The sequence below is a fragment of the Malus sylvestris genome, chromosome 3 (genome assembly GCF_916048215.2).
Source record: "Malus sylvestris chromosome 3, drMalSylv7.2, whole genome shotgun sequence".
Taxonomy (NCBI): Eukaryota; Viridiplantae; Streptophyta; class Magnoliopsida; order Rosales; family Rosaceae; genus Malus; species Malus sylvestris.
In genome coordinates this window covers 33490048-33504020 of record NC_062262.1, presented here as the reverse complement: position 1 = coordinate 33504020, position 13973 = coordinate 33490048, and the positions used below count along the sequence as shown (strand labels likewise).

Genomic DNA, 13973 nt, shown 5'->3' with positions numbered 1-13973 from the left:
AGATTTGTAGCGTCGAATAATGGACCAACAATTTGAGTAGGGTCGCATGAATGACCAAACGTATGGTCTATCATCAGGCTAATAGCAAAGTGATGGATTGCGGCGGTTAAAAACTTCCTCTTCAACGAACTGTTTCATGGTTAAAACTCTCACCTCCTCTTGAGGTAATTCACTGAAAAACAGCCAAAGAGTACTCAACTCTAAGCTCAGCTGTTAAAAAACATTTCATCCAGTAAACCATGTCATTTAAGGTAATTCCTTAAGAAAAATTAAGCGTGCAACTACCCTACACAAGTTTTTCTCATACAACAGAGGTCAAGAACTGCGATTCACGCGCTCAAACTAGGTCGAACGCGCCTACACAAGTTTTTCTCATAAAAACGGAGGCCAAGAACACAAGTTCTTCTCATAAAAAACAGAGGCCAAGAACTGCGGTTTAGGCGCTCAAACTAGTGCTCCTTTAACATGAGTCAAAATTTTTAACACATGATGTTCCAAAAAATAATAACACGAGTCAAGTTTTCTAACACGTAAAATTGTATTATTAAATCTGAACACCAATAAAACAATAACATGAGTCAGATTTTCTAACACATGAGATTATATTATTAAATCTGAACACTAACTAAACAATAAAATGAGTCAGGTTTTCTAACATATAAAATTGTATTATTGAATCTGAACGTCATCTGATCGGCGGAAATGTAATAAAATAAGTAACAAAGGAAAGACGCAAAACACACGGAATCTTCCATGAAAATCAGCTATTTATCATTGTACAATGAGAGGGTTTAGTTGTTTATGACGTTCACAAGTAACCCTAAGCAATATGTAATCGTATTTGGCAACAAAAGAGACTAAGCAATCAAGAACTTATTCTCATCTATCAGAAACCCTGAAAACGGTGAGAAGCGCGAGGAAGAGGTTGATGATATCCAAATACAAAGCGACTGCTGCCCAAATGTACTCGTCGTAAGAGTATCGCTTGATCAAGTTGTCCGTGTCGTACACAATGTACCCGCAAAATATGAGCGACGCCAAGCAACCGTATATCATCACGGAGATCCTACCCAACGGGAACAAAATCTGCAACCAAGTATGAACAAACAAACCCGAAAGTTCAAAACCGAAAAAAGACATCAAATTCACAGTAGGTAACGACACCATTGGATCGAGTAAACACAAGACATACCTGAATCAGAGCAAATACGAAGAGAACCAAAATAGCTCCAGCCAAGAAGGGACCAAGAAAGTTGAAGTCATGGCCTCTCTTTGCAGCCCAGAATGTGTACAAGGTCAAACCGATTACGACCACTGCCGTTAGAATAACCGACTCCAAAATCACCTTCCCTGTTTTAAATTCAACAAGTCGCATAATTTCACAATATTATCTAATTGGCCATCAAAGTAGAGGGCTAGAGACCACTCAACAAATTCCGCACCTAAAATCGCATGCCGGAAAAATGTATCCTATTATAGGATTTCATCCCCACCCCTTAAAATTTAAGGATTTAAGGCACTAATACTATCATTGTGCTTGTATAATTTTCATGAAAAATCTTCGTGAAAAATCTTCGTTAAATAAGACTGCAATAACCAAAAATACCCTCAAATTTTTATAAAATTATTTTAACACATTGTTTATCAAATGTATTTTTTTTTTCATTTCGGTTCTTAATTAAGAAGTTTTTCACGAAATGATAAAAAAAAAAAAAAAAAATTTAACGAAACACTCTAGTAGCTTTTAACAAAAATGATATTTTTACTCTAAAAAATCACTCTGATACTACTCACTTACAACATATTTTTGTCATTTTAATTAAAACTCAAAGTTTTCAAACAATTTTCATTAGTTTTTCTAAAAAAATTGATAATAAACAAACTCAAAAATAACTTCAATTGATTTTAAATTTCGGAAATCAAAATAAGGTATTATGCTATTCTCAGGACTAATTTGACTAAAATTCCATCACAAACTACAGAACCCCTAAATCAAATTACCAAGAAAAAATAGAGGAAAGATTATGAACACTTACCACTAGTAAATGCACAAGTCAAACCGACCACACATGCCAGTGAGAAGGTAAAAATTCCAAGTAAAAGATAATTCACCGGATGCTTCTGGTGGTAGTAGTACAGCGGGCACAGCACTGCAACCAACCAACAACAAATCAGCACCATAAATTTCACAGCAAACTCCCAAAAACCATCAAATTTTCAAGGGAATTCAAAGCGTACCGATGAAAGGCGTAATGATGAGAACAATGTAGAGAGCAAGGCCGGCGCCGGTGCTGACAAAGAAGTGAGCCACCGGCTGGACCGAAACGACGACGGCGCCGATGGCGATGGTGGCGAGTAATTGCATGGCAACGATCGCGTAGATTTTGCGGATGAAGGACCACCGGAGCTCGGGGCTCTCGAGCATCGTAGGGTAGAGCGGCCTTGCTTGGGCCTCCGGATCACTCTTCCGATACGCCTGATTCCACATCATATTCATCTTCTCCGGTTTGCACAGATTAAGATCGTTATCGAGTGTTTGGTTGCTGGGATTCTTTGCGGGAAAGTGAGGGGCGTTGTGGGGGTTTAATAAGTAGAGCAGAACCGCACCTTCGCGTGCAGTTGAGAGACTTCGCGACTGGTCGCGTGTACACGTACGTGGGATTGGCGGTTGCGTTTGGGATTGACACGTGGTGCCCCGGAGGTTCTGGATTTGTCTCGGGTGGCCCGGGTGGGCCTTTGTTGTAAAGGAATGTCGGTTAGTGGTGACGGTGCTGTGGAGTGTGGAGGTTTCGGAGGGAAATTTCATCGTTTTGGGGATTAATGGGAGAATCTATGTGGAGAAATCTAGGTCAGCATATACTTTGGCAATGCCTCAACCGTCGCTTATTTTATCAAGAAAAATGCTGCCAAGTTTAACGGTAATTTTTAAATCAACGTTATAAAAGATTATGTCAAAAATAACATGATTATATATCTTTATACAGTTTAACGTTAATTCTATGATTACTTTATATAAACGTAACTGTATATCAATCACACCGGATTCATTCCAAGTGCGTAAAAGCACTAATATAGAAATCAACAAGAGCCTTGAATTCGAGAAATTTTTAATCGTGACAGGAATATAAGTGGTACATCATATGTTTTAATAGAAGTGGTGGGAAATTTTAGTTTTGAAGTTATTAACTTTTTAGCACACATATCCCATCATTTGTATAATGACATGTGGTGTACCACCTTATATACCGGTCACACTGAACAATCTTTTCTTGAATTCGTAGTGCTCTCGCACCGTGCATACAATGAGCCCCACGTCACTTCTAGAGGGACGAACCGTCTCCTAAAACACCTTTGGGCCAAAACGCTCCGTTCCGCGAAGAGAAAACAAGCCGTTGGGTCGTCTTCTTCCTTGGCCACGTCGCGTCATTTCGCGAGGTCGCCACTGAAGCGCGCGCTAAGCTTGCAGAGTTTGCCAAACACTCCCTGAATCACTTTCCAGAAACCTCCTCCCAAGTATCGCAAAAAAATGGCGTTTCTCCTGCAATCGCCTGACTGCTACGCGCCGGATTATCCATCAACTAGTAAGTTTTTCTTTGTTAATTTTCTCTGTTTCTACTTTGAATCGTTGGTTGTTTGTACTTTGGGATTTGAATTAGCGTATAATCATCACGATTATTTTTAATTACTCTGAATCTTGAGACCGAAGCTGTTGCTTAATTGGTTTTGTTGTTGGATTAGGCCGTTGCGAATAATTGTGGTTGTAGAGGCGATTTGTAATTGCGATGGGGGTCGTAGAGGCGATGCAGCATTCGAAATCATCGAGGCGAATTGCTCAACTTAATGGTAGTCACTCTGAGGGAAGATTGGCACGATCCATGGAAAATGGAGAGTGCTCTTACCGTGTTCCTAAGTTAAAGAGGCGCACAGTCTCTGCAGTTCGTGATTTTCCCCCGGCTTGCGGACGGTTTGGTCAGTTAAGGGTTGATGAGGGGCTGCTTGTAGGGGAAAATTTGAGTGTGTACCTGTTGACCCTAGAAACTACAAAGCCTACGTGGCGCGCAGGCCGAGTAATCTATAAGCTAACTACGTCATTCGGTGATTGCGGGGCGTGCCAACTCGTCGGCCGAGTCTGGCCGAGGAGTAAATTTGTTGATGTTACGTTGGGTGCGCGGCTGACCTCTGCGTCTTGCGATTGCGGCCGAGAAAGGAACACGTCTCGGCCTCTTGGGCTCTCGAACCTGAAGACAAGGTTACTATTTTTACGAAGTTCAATATCAAATTCGGCTTTCAACGTGCCGAATGTAATCACTTGTGACACCTCACTTCGCCGAGAAGGCTGATGAGATGACCTTGACCAACAAGGATTCAGAAATCCTTCTCGACCGAGACTTGGATAGGTAATCAATCGTTCTCGCTGCAGTGCTGTTGATGCCAACGGAAGATACTGCGAGACCGACTGATTCTACGGTGACAGAGCTATCTATGCCGACTTAAGATATCACCGGTTGCTTCCACAGTGCTGTTGATGCCAACGGAAGATGTGTCAGCGAAAAAGGAAAAAAGAAAAATCACAAGTTGTGAGAATTTGCGCAGGGCAATTTTGTATTGATTTGCAGGGGGCTTTCTCTGACGCACAGCTTCCCCTATTTATAGCGCTGTATCTTGAATCCGAGTTAAAATCCTACTCGGACTAGGTATTCCTCTCCGGATCAACACCACCTCGACCAGTCCTATCTTCACTAGGATTGTGAACCTAGTCCTTAACTGAGCCGGAGTCGCTTTCTGGGTTACTGATCCCACCGAGACTCCTCATTGTACTAGGACTCGACTTGCGTTATGATCTATCTGACCTAGGCTTGGAAGCCCACGAGTTGAACGATCCATGGCCCTCTCGCCGCACGGCCTCCCGGGCCGAGGATGATCCTACCTTCGGCCCAAACTATTATTTTGGGCCCAAACATTGCCCCCTCACTTCTGAGGTCCTCGGCCTGAATTATTCGGCCGAGTTTCGGCCTTGAAGAAGCGAATCTACCACTCAGAACCCTAGTGCCCGAGTTCCAAGGCGCGTTTATTAAACATGATTGCACGATCTTGATCCTGCTAACCAAACTCGCCACGTGACGTCATCCAACACGGCCGAACCCCCAATAATGACGTCTAAGGCGTGCAGCTGCCTGAACCGTCCTGCCATCATGACCTTATGGCTGAACTTAACCACTACCTCAATCGCGAGCCACTACCTCAATCCGTGAGTCACTTGTCATCGTGCAGGCGTCGAAACGTCTTCCGCCATTAATTTCGCCGTCACACGCAATCGTGCGCCACCAAAACCTGAGACCTTCGGTCTTCTCAACTGCATTTCTCGAACGCTCATCATGATCAGCGATTCCTTCGGTCGATTTTGCCCTTTGTTTTGAATTTCAAACGATTGCTCTTCCTGCCAAAATCCTATAAATACGGAAATCCCTCATTCATACTTTACGCTTCCAAAATCACTCCGAAATTTCTCGCCCTTATTCTCCAGCACATTTCTCTTTCCCAGGTCTTCGTCTTCAAATCCCCCAACCCAGAAAACTTCTTACGCCGTGCTTCCTTCCTACAATGGCGTCCTTCATCTCTAAGCTTTCCAGGGAATGTGAACAGCATCAGAAAATTCTTGATCGGAGCTCGATCAAAACCATACGGTTTGAAAATGACATGAGCACTCCCCACCAAATCTTGGGCCCTCTTTTCAAGGCGGCAGTTCCGTCAACCATTACTGGCCTTCTCCAGGAGCATTGCCTAACACCCTTGCTCTAAGGGTTCGAATGGTCGAGATGGGATGCGGCGAAACCTCAAGGTTCCTGGCCCTCGACGACCACAACCTGGGCAGCCTGGGTTGTTCGAATGGAAAGGCTCTTCGGCGAGCAATGGAAGGCCCTCGGCCTTTACGACGCCATCCTCCTCTCGTCAATGGATGTCGTTCCCGACAAGGAGCTTCTCCTAGCCGCCTTGTGCTTCTGGTGCTCGGCCACCAACACCATGGTTCTTCCTCTTGGTCCCATCGGCCCTACCATTCTTGATGTTACCGCCATTTTGGGCACTTCAGCAACCGGGATCCCTATCGACGTGGCCCTCTCTGGGTACCCGTCGAATATTGACCTGAAGACGCTTTTTGATCGACGGGCTTTCGAGACGTTGAATCGTGAAGGTCAAATCCCGTCGAAAGAAGACATTCAGAAGCTCCACAAGAACTTCTTCAATTACAACACCATCTATCTCCATTTCGCCGGCCGATGAGAGGAGGACTTGCTAGAAGGAGAACATGAAGCTTTCCTCTTCTATTGGTACAACAAGTACATTTGTTGTACCAAGTCGAACAAATGCTTGGTCGAGAACATGCCGGTAGCCGAGGCCCTGGCTAGTGGTCACGTCCTGTCACTGAGCTCCAACATTCTCGCCCATCTCTTCCGCTGCCTAGCCGAGGCAACCCTTCACAAGATCGACCCACACCAGAATGGTCCCCTCTGGGTCTTCCAACTCTGGGTACAAGTTTACTTCGCCTCCCTTCGGCTGGCCATAGCCGACTTCTCGCCAACGGGGGCACTTGGACCTCAGCTGGCCTCCCGACCGACACCTCATCACCAAGCCGAAGAGGTATTTAGGTACCTCTTCGCTCTTGATGACCTCTCCAACGACGAATTGCTGATATGTCGTCGTCGAGACTATCCCTCATCCATCAGACTACCCACATCCATGTGGGGCGCTGGGGAAGATGCCGACCTTCGTCAGTCCTGGGGGTCGTTTGTGCTCACTCGCGACCTTCCTCTCGGCTGCGATGGGAAACGAGCGGGTTGGGAAGTGTACCATCCTAACTTCCTTGCTCGACAGCTCGGCTATCTCCAAGGCTGCCCGGTCCCCCTTCTCTCCTCCCGGACAGTCCTAAGTCGTGGACGTGAACCCCGTTCCTCGGAGAAGGAATGCAAAACCGTCGCGAGGGAGTTCCAAGAGCATTGCCAAAAATTTCACCTTCGACCGGCCACCCCGGAAACCCTTTGCACTGACACCTTCGGTGATTGGTGGGAAGATTACACCCAGGAGTTCTTTGGTGCTCCGGTCGAAGATGTGCTGAACAAATTCTTCGGTGACCGACCTAAGAAGGCCTCGGCCCCCCAAACTCAAGGTAACTGTTCATTTCTCCTCTTTTCCTTCAACTTTGCATATTGATTTGCCTTGCTGATTTGTTTTTATCTTCTCAGGTAGTTGGCCACTGAGAAAAGTGGAGGCAGTTGCCGCGGCTACGGCCAAGAAAAAATTGGTCGTGGCTAAGAAGGATAAAACTGCTGGTCGGGCCGTGCTGACCAAACGGCCCCCCCAAGAGGCCGAGCCGGCTGTCGAACCTCCGCCGCCTGCTAAGCGGGTAAAAAAGCTGGCAAAGAAAGGCGCACGGGATATCCATGTTATCTCCAGTCAAAATACAGGGGTGACGACTCCCAGTGTTTCCCCTTCTCCTACCGTCGGCCAACCCTTGGTCGAGAAACAGCCAGCTCCGGCCGCAGAGACAGTTCAAACGCGGCCTGTTTCTGGGGCCGGTACACCAGTTGTGCCTCCCTCTGTCGAGGAGGCACCTGTTCCAAAAAAAGCGATTTCTGCGACCGAGGGAACCTCCCTTAAAAATCCAAAGCCATCGGTCTTCGTTCTGGAAGAGGGTGAGGGGAGCGATGAGGTCCCGCTGGTAAATCGTCCTCATACTCGCCGACAACCTCCTCCAATGTTCGAGATGGCAGTTCAAGCCGGCTCCTCCACGGCTGATCGTGGCAAGCGTTCGGTCGAGGAACCAATAGCGGTGGCCGAACCCCTCGCTCCTTCTCAGGACCAGGATGTCCCTCTCTCATCCGAAGCGGCTGTCCCGGTTGGCCCCTCCACAGCCGACCGTGGTAAACGACCGGCCGAGGAACCCGAGGCAACGGCAGAATCGCCCATTCATCCTCAAGACCAGGGCTTCCACATTCCTCCGCAGGAGGTTACTTCGGCCTTCGTAAGTACCTTCTACCGTCTTTCCTTGATTGCTTTTCTGCTTTAGAATTCTAAACGAGGAAAATACTAAATGTCAGGTGCCTGTACACTCTTTTCATCGAAAATTCTACGCGCCGAAGGGCGTTATCTATATTTCTTGGCCGCCTCAGTGGCCATCAAACGTAGATAACCTCCATCGGCCGTGTGAACTGAGAAGCAATCTAAGACACTGGGCTCGGCCATTGAGTTCTTTGGGTTCGAGCAACGATCCTGGAGACATGGCTGAGGTCTCCTCTCGGCAGGTTAAAAAAAATGAAACCTTCTTGCTATCCTTGTCATGACTTCTTTTGAGCTTAACCTAATTTGTATGTGCAGGCTTCGTGGGAGGTCGAATTCAAAGCCCTCATCTCCAGCACAATTACCGGGTCTGGTCCTTCGGCCCCCACGACTGAAGCTGCCGATTCAACCGCTCTGTCTCAGTTGCGAGAAGTCCTGTCGCTTTCAGCGTCGCAAGTACTCGAGCGCAATGGTCTTGATCTGCTTGGCGCATGTCTGAACGACCTCGGAGCTGACGGTCGTCTGAGCGGAGATGCTATTGTTCGGGCATCGTCGGCCTTGGAGTGGGTTCGGGAGACATTTAGTATCTTCCAGACCGCTCTAAAGGCCGAACAAGACCTGCAAGCTGCCACGGCCGTCCAAGACACTATCCGTCTGAAAATCGACACCCTAAAGGTAAAAAGAGAAGCATTGGCCGAGCTTGACCGTCAAATGGCGGAACTAGCGAAATGTAGGTCGGCCATGGCCTCCGATCTTGCTAAGGACTTCGAGTCGGGGGGAAAAGATTGCCTGACCGAGTATGCGGCGACCACAAAACGGGTCGAGCGGTTGAAGCTGGACAAGAAAAATCGGCAAGCCGAGGTCATTATGGGCGAGGTGCGGTGGTTGGAGTTGAAGGCTCTGCTCAGCACTCTTCTACCCCCTTCCCCTTGAATGTACTTGAATGTAAACCGATCGACTTGCTCATTTTGTATATGCTTAACAATCTTAATGAAATGTTTTTCTATTCCCGCATTTCTCATGTGACCGGATAGTATTTCTTTAAAAACTTCCCATTGATTGGTAATCTGTGCACCACACCGGTCCGGTCTTTAAGATGATACGCTCCTTTACCGTATACTTTATGTACAATGAACGGCCCTTCCCAATTTGGCGACCACTTGCCGAACCTAGGGTCTGTTAGTCCTACGGGTAACACCGTTTGCCAAACCAATTCACCTTCGCCGAATGTTTTCCGTCGCACCTTTTGATTATATGCTCGCTCGGCAATCCGTTTTTGTGCCACCAGTAAGTTATAAGCGTCAAGTCGCCCTTCTTCCAAATCTTCTAATTCTTGTCTCATGGACTGATTATATTCGGCGCTAAACAAACTACTTTGTTCAATCAATCGCAACGAATTTATACTTAACTCGACTGGCAACATTGCATCGTGTCCGTATGTTAATGCGTATGGGGTTGTTGCAGTCGCCGATCGGGGCGACGTTAGGTATGCCCATAATGCCTCGTTTAACTTCAAATGCCACATGCCAGGCCTTTCTTTTATTATTTTTTTGAGGATGCCGATCAACACTTTATTACTTGCCTCGGCCTGCCCATTTGCCTGTGGATAATACGGTGTGGACTGTTCCAGTCGAATTTTCAAATTTGCCGTGTACTCCTTAAACCTTTCGGCTGTGAAGATTGTTCCATTATCGGTTATGATTGTTTCCGGTACGCCAAATCGGGTCACAATGTGTTCCTCCACGAAGTCGCAAACTTCCTTAGATGTTAACTCGGCATATGATTTTGCTTCGACCCACTTAGTAAAGTAATCAGTTGCGACTATTATCCATGCATGCTTAGCAGCTCCAGAAGATGGCGTGATTTTGCCGATTACGTCTGTTGATGCACAAAATCAGCGAGGACTTTGGTACAACAGAAAGTGTCAGGTTTGTGACCTTCGCTTGGTTGCTTCGATCACTAGTGAAGATAAGTACGTAAATGAATAAGGACAGGGAAGCAAACACAAGATGTACGTGGTTTACCCAGATCGGCTACGTACACGGAGTAGAGGAGTTCTCATTAATTGTGAAGGGTTTACACAAATACATAGGTTCAAGCTCTCATTTTGTGAGTTCTAGTGAATAGTTTAGTACAAAATGACATTAGAGATCATTGTGGGAGAATGATCCCTATTTATAGAGGAGAGTTTCTAGTTTTGTTCTAACATTGACACGTGTCGTGTTGTGATTGGCTTCTGATGTTGACACGTGTCGAGCTGTGATTAGTTTCTGATGTCGACACGTGTCGCATTGTGATTGGCCTTCTGGTTGAAGGGAAGCTCTTTTGGGTCCTTGATGGTATAACGTTGACCGGTGCTCAGTAGTTTCGGGATTGGTCAAGTATGGTACAAACAGTGCTCCCCTAAGTTCCCGAGTGAGAGAAGCTCCTCGGTTGGGGACTTGCAAGATCCAAGCCATTGAGTAATCACGAAACTTCTAAGTACTGAAGTGTGGTATCATTTTCACGTGCCTTATCTGTCTCATATGTAGATGTGGCATCTTCTCTGGAAGTACTTTTCCTCCATCCATAGGTGGTATCTTTAACCGATGAAGATGCACAAGGTAATGTATCAATTTCACTTGAAGCTTACTTGTCGTTTCGGGCTTGGTCAAGTGCGATACAAACCCTATAGTAGGAGTCCCCCAAGTCGCCGAGCTAGGAGATCTGCCGAAAGAGGTGACAGACAAGGTAAGCCGTCAAACTTCCAAGCAAGCAACCCAGGATCGGAGGTTCGACTTTGGCTTCCAGTTGATTGTTCTCCTTCTCCTTGTCTCTCATTCAGCTGCCAGGATAAGGAGAAGCAAATGGAGAAGAGATGATATGAGATACTTTTGCTTTTGAAGAAGTAACTTTCCACAGACTTATTCTTGAACTGTGCTTGAGGGTTTTCTGGTTCCCTTCAGAGTATAAGGCTGACTCAAGAATTTGAGGGTCAAAACAAGTCCATCAAATCTAGAGTACGTTCGACCTTGATGATATGGGATACTTTTGCTGTTGACGGAATAATGAATGTGGTATGGAAAGGTGTCGTGCTGTAGTGATCTGTTTCAGCTCACCGTTGAACCTTCTGCTTCAATCTTTTGCATGGCAGAAGTGGTGTGCAACCTTTGCATTTAAATGGTCATTCAGAACATTCCTTCATAGTGACTCATCCACGCTTGGTAGCTTCAGTGTAAAGAGCCAATATCTGATCAACTGTCATGAGGTATGTGCCGGTGGAATTCATGACCTTGACAGCAGTTGATGATGAGTTCTCGAGAGCAATGCTAAGTAAGCAACCAGGCAAAGGTCTTAGGCAGTCAATTCCAGATTAGAGGTTTGATTTCAGGTTCCGACTGACTGCTCTCTTTCTCTTTGTCCTGCAGGTGTGGACAAGGACGAAGACAAGGACAGGGAGAAAGCATGATATGGGATACTCTTGCTTTCGACCCTGATGATATGAGATACTCTTGTTCTTGGTTTGGCTTATTTGCTGAGGTATTATCGGGGGGAAATAAAGCTGAGTATTTCGAGGGGTTATGTTGAGGGTGCATTCTCGAATGCAAGAAAGGGTTGAGCATTTTTGCAGGTTTGCCTGTCCGTTGAGGAGGGAGGTCGATGTATGTAGGGATTTCCCAATAACAAGTAGTAATGCTATTCCTTTACCCTTCTTGGTCACAGCAATGTAGTGGGAGCTGCCAGCTTCACGTGTTTTAACTTTGTCAGAGCACTTTGAAAAAGTGGTATGTGGTATCTGGAAAGCTGATGTTGCGTGTGAAGATTACAGACAAGCTTTATCTAAGGAAATCTAGCTCTCGCAGTTCTGAGAGCTGTGCCTCTTCGGTTTTCAAACAAGCAATCCCGTCGGGGATCTGGCTCTCGAGATTCGGAAAGCGGTGCCGTTTCGATTTTTGAGAAAGTAATTATGTTGGGAGTCTTTTCTCGAATGTGAGTAAAGGTTGGACGTTCTTGCCAGCCTGTCTTGCCACAGAACAAGGAGGTCGACACACATAGGGACTTTCCAGTTGTCAAGCAGTGGTTCTGTTCCTTTACCCTGTGGGTAATAGTAGGGTAGCTGGAACTTCGAAATTCTCGTGCCTAAACTTTGTCAGAGATCTTTGGCAAAGTTATATGTGGTACCCGAGGAGTTGATGGTGTGTGTGGAGAGTGGTGATTGAACAGTAAGATTCACGTGCTTTCTACTTCACCAGAAATCTTCGACAGATTGCCCGTAATTTCCACAAAGCTGAGTGTACATGTGACAGGTGCTGACGAGGCTGAAAAAGCAGGTGCTTCTTCGATTTCTGAGATCGGCCATCGTGGTCTCTGAGCAGCTCAGCTTTCGAGAAAGCAAACGCTTCTTCGATTCCTGAAGCTCCGTCAAGTGCAGATTTTATAGAGGTTGGCATTAAGTTCCACAACACACTTGAATCTCCACCAGTAGAAGCTCCCTTCTTGCACTTCTAAGATCTTGATTTGTCTGACCTCTTCCCTCTTCAACACTTTTGAAAATGTCTGGCCCCTCCGACCGTCGTTTTGACTTGAACCTTGGAGAAGAGACAGCCACGCCTTCTCCAGACAACATATGGCGCCCATCCTTCATATCCCCTACTGGTCCTCTTACCGTTGGGGATTCTGTGATGAAGAATGATATGACCGCTGCGGTGGTGGCCAAGAAACTTCTCACTCCCAAAGATAATAGACTACTTTCCAAATGGTCTGATGAGTTGGCTGTTAAGGATTCTCTGGCTCTTAGTGTTCAGTGTGTAGGTTCTGTGTCTAATATGGCCCAACGCCTATTTGCTAGAACCCGCTAAGTTGAATCATTGGCTGCTGAAGTGATGAGTCTCAAACAGGAGATTAGAGGGCTCAAGCATGAGAATAAACAGTTGCACCGGCTCGCACATGACTATGCTACAAACATGAAGAGGAAGCTTGACCAGATGAAGGAATCTGATGGTCAGGTTTTACTTGATCATCAGCGGTTTGTGGGTTTGTTCCAAAGGCATTTATTGCCTTCATCTTCTGGGGCTGTATCGCATAATGAAGCTCCAAATGATCAACCTCCAATGCCTCCTCTTTCTGGGGTTCTTTCCAGTACTGAGGCTCCGGATAACCACCCTCCGGTGCTTTCTCTTTCTGGGGCTCTACCGACTGCTGAAACTTCCCCTAAGCAACCTTTGTGAAGGCTCCCTCTTGTTTGTTTATTTTGATTCATGTATATGTACATATTTGTAACTTATCGGGAATATCAATAAACAAGATTTGCTTCATTTCAACGTATTGTGTTAAATACACCAAGGCCTTCTTCACTAAGTTCTTTGAATTTTTCCTTTTGTTGAAGCTTGTATGTTGAAACTTTGTGAGTGAAGCATGTAGGTTGAGGTAGTGCTCCCTTAATTTCCCGAGTGAGGAAAACTTCTCGTTTGGAGACTTGAAAAATCCAAGTCACTAAGTGGTCGTGAGACTTCCGAGTATCAATGTGCAGTAGCTCTCTGGTCGAGGGAGTTGACGAATGAGGCATTTCCTTTCTAAGTGGTAGCCCAAAACTCCTTCTTCATATATATTTGTTATGAAAGTTGTTAGGCCCAAAGAAGAGGAGGTCTAGGCAAATTTTTTTTTTTGATTTTTTTTTTTTTTGAATTTTCAAATTTCCGGATTTTTGAATTTTTGAATTTCAGAAAAAAAAAATATATATATATATATATATATATATTTAAAAGCTTTGTTGGTGAAGCTTTGGTGTTGAAGCTTTGTATGTGAAGCTTTGAGGTTGAAGCTTTGTTGGGCATCATGAATTGATTTTGCTTCACACTATCTTGATGAAGAGTGTGTGAAGGTTTTATATGTTTTGGTGTTGAAATGTTGTATTGTAGGTGAAGCTTTGGGGTTGAAGCTTG

General features: G+C 45.6%; 1 protein-coding gene across 1 annotated transcript; it reads right to left on the bottom strand.

The window, feature by feature from the left end:
- Positions 1 to 749: 749 nt before the first annotated feature.
- On the bottom strand, positions 750 to 2619 carry LOC126614209 (protein LIFEGUARD 2-like). Its single transcript, XM_050281797.1, has 4 exons — positions 2239 to 2619; positions 2037 to 2150; positions 1193 to 1350; positions 750 to 1086 (listed from the first exon to the last, which is right to left on the bottom strand). Exons 1-4 carry the CDS (start codon positions 2495 to 2497, stop codon positions 880 to 882), a joined length of 738 nt encoding a protein of 245 aa, XP_050137754.1. The 5' UTR covers positions 2498 to 2619; the 3' UTR covers positions 750 to 879.
- Between the last annotated feature and the right edge of the window lie 11354 nt (positions 2620 to 13973).

Coding starts and splice junctions, on each gene's coding strand:
- LOC126614209 (XM_050281797.1), bottom strand. CDS start 2,497: ATGAATATGATGTGGAATCAGGCGTATCGGAAGAGTGATCCGGAGGCC. Junction 2,151..2,238: donor CATCATTACGCCTTTCATCG/GTACGCTTTGAA, acceptor GGTTGGTTGCAG/TGCTGTGCCCGCTGTACTAC. Junction 1,087..1,192: donor TCGTATTTGCTCTGATTCAG/GTATGTCTTGTG, acceptor ACTTGGTTGCAG/ATTTTGTTCCCGTTGGGTAG.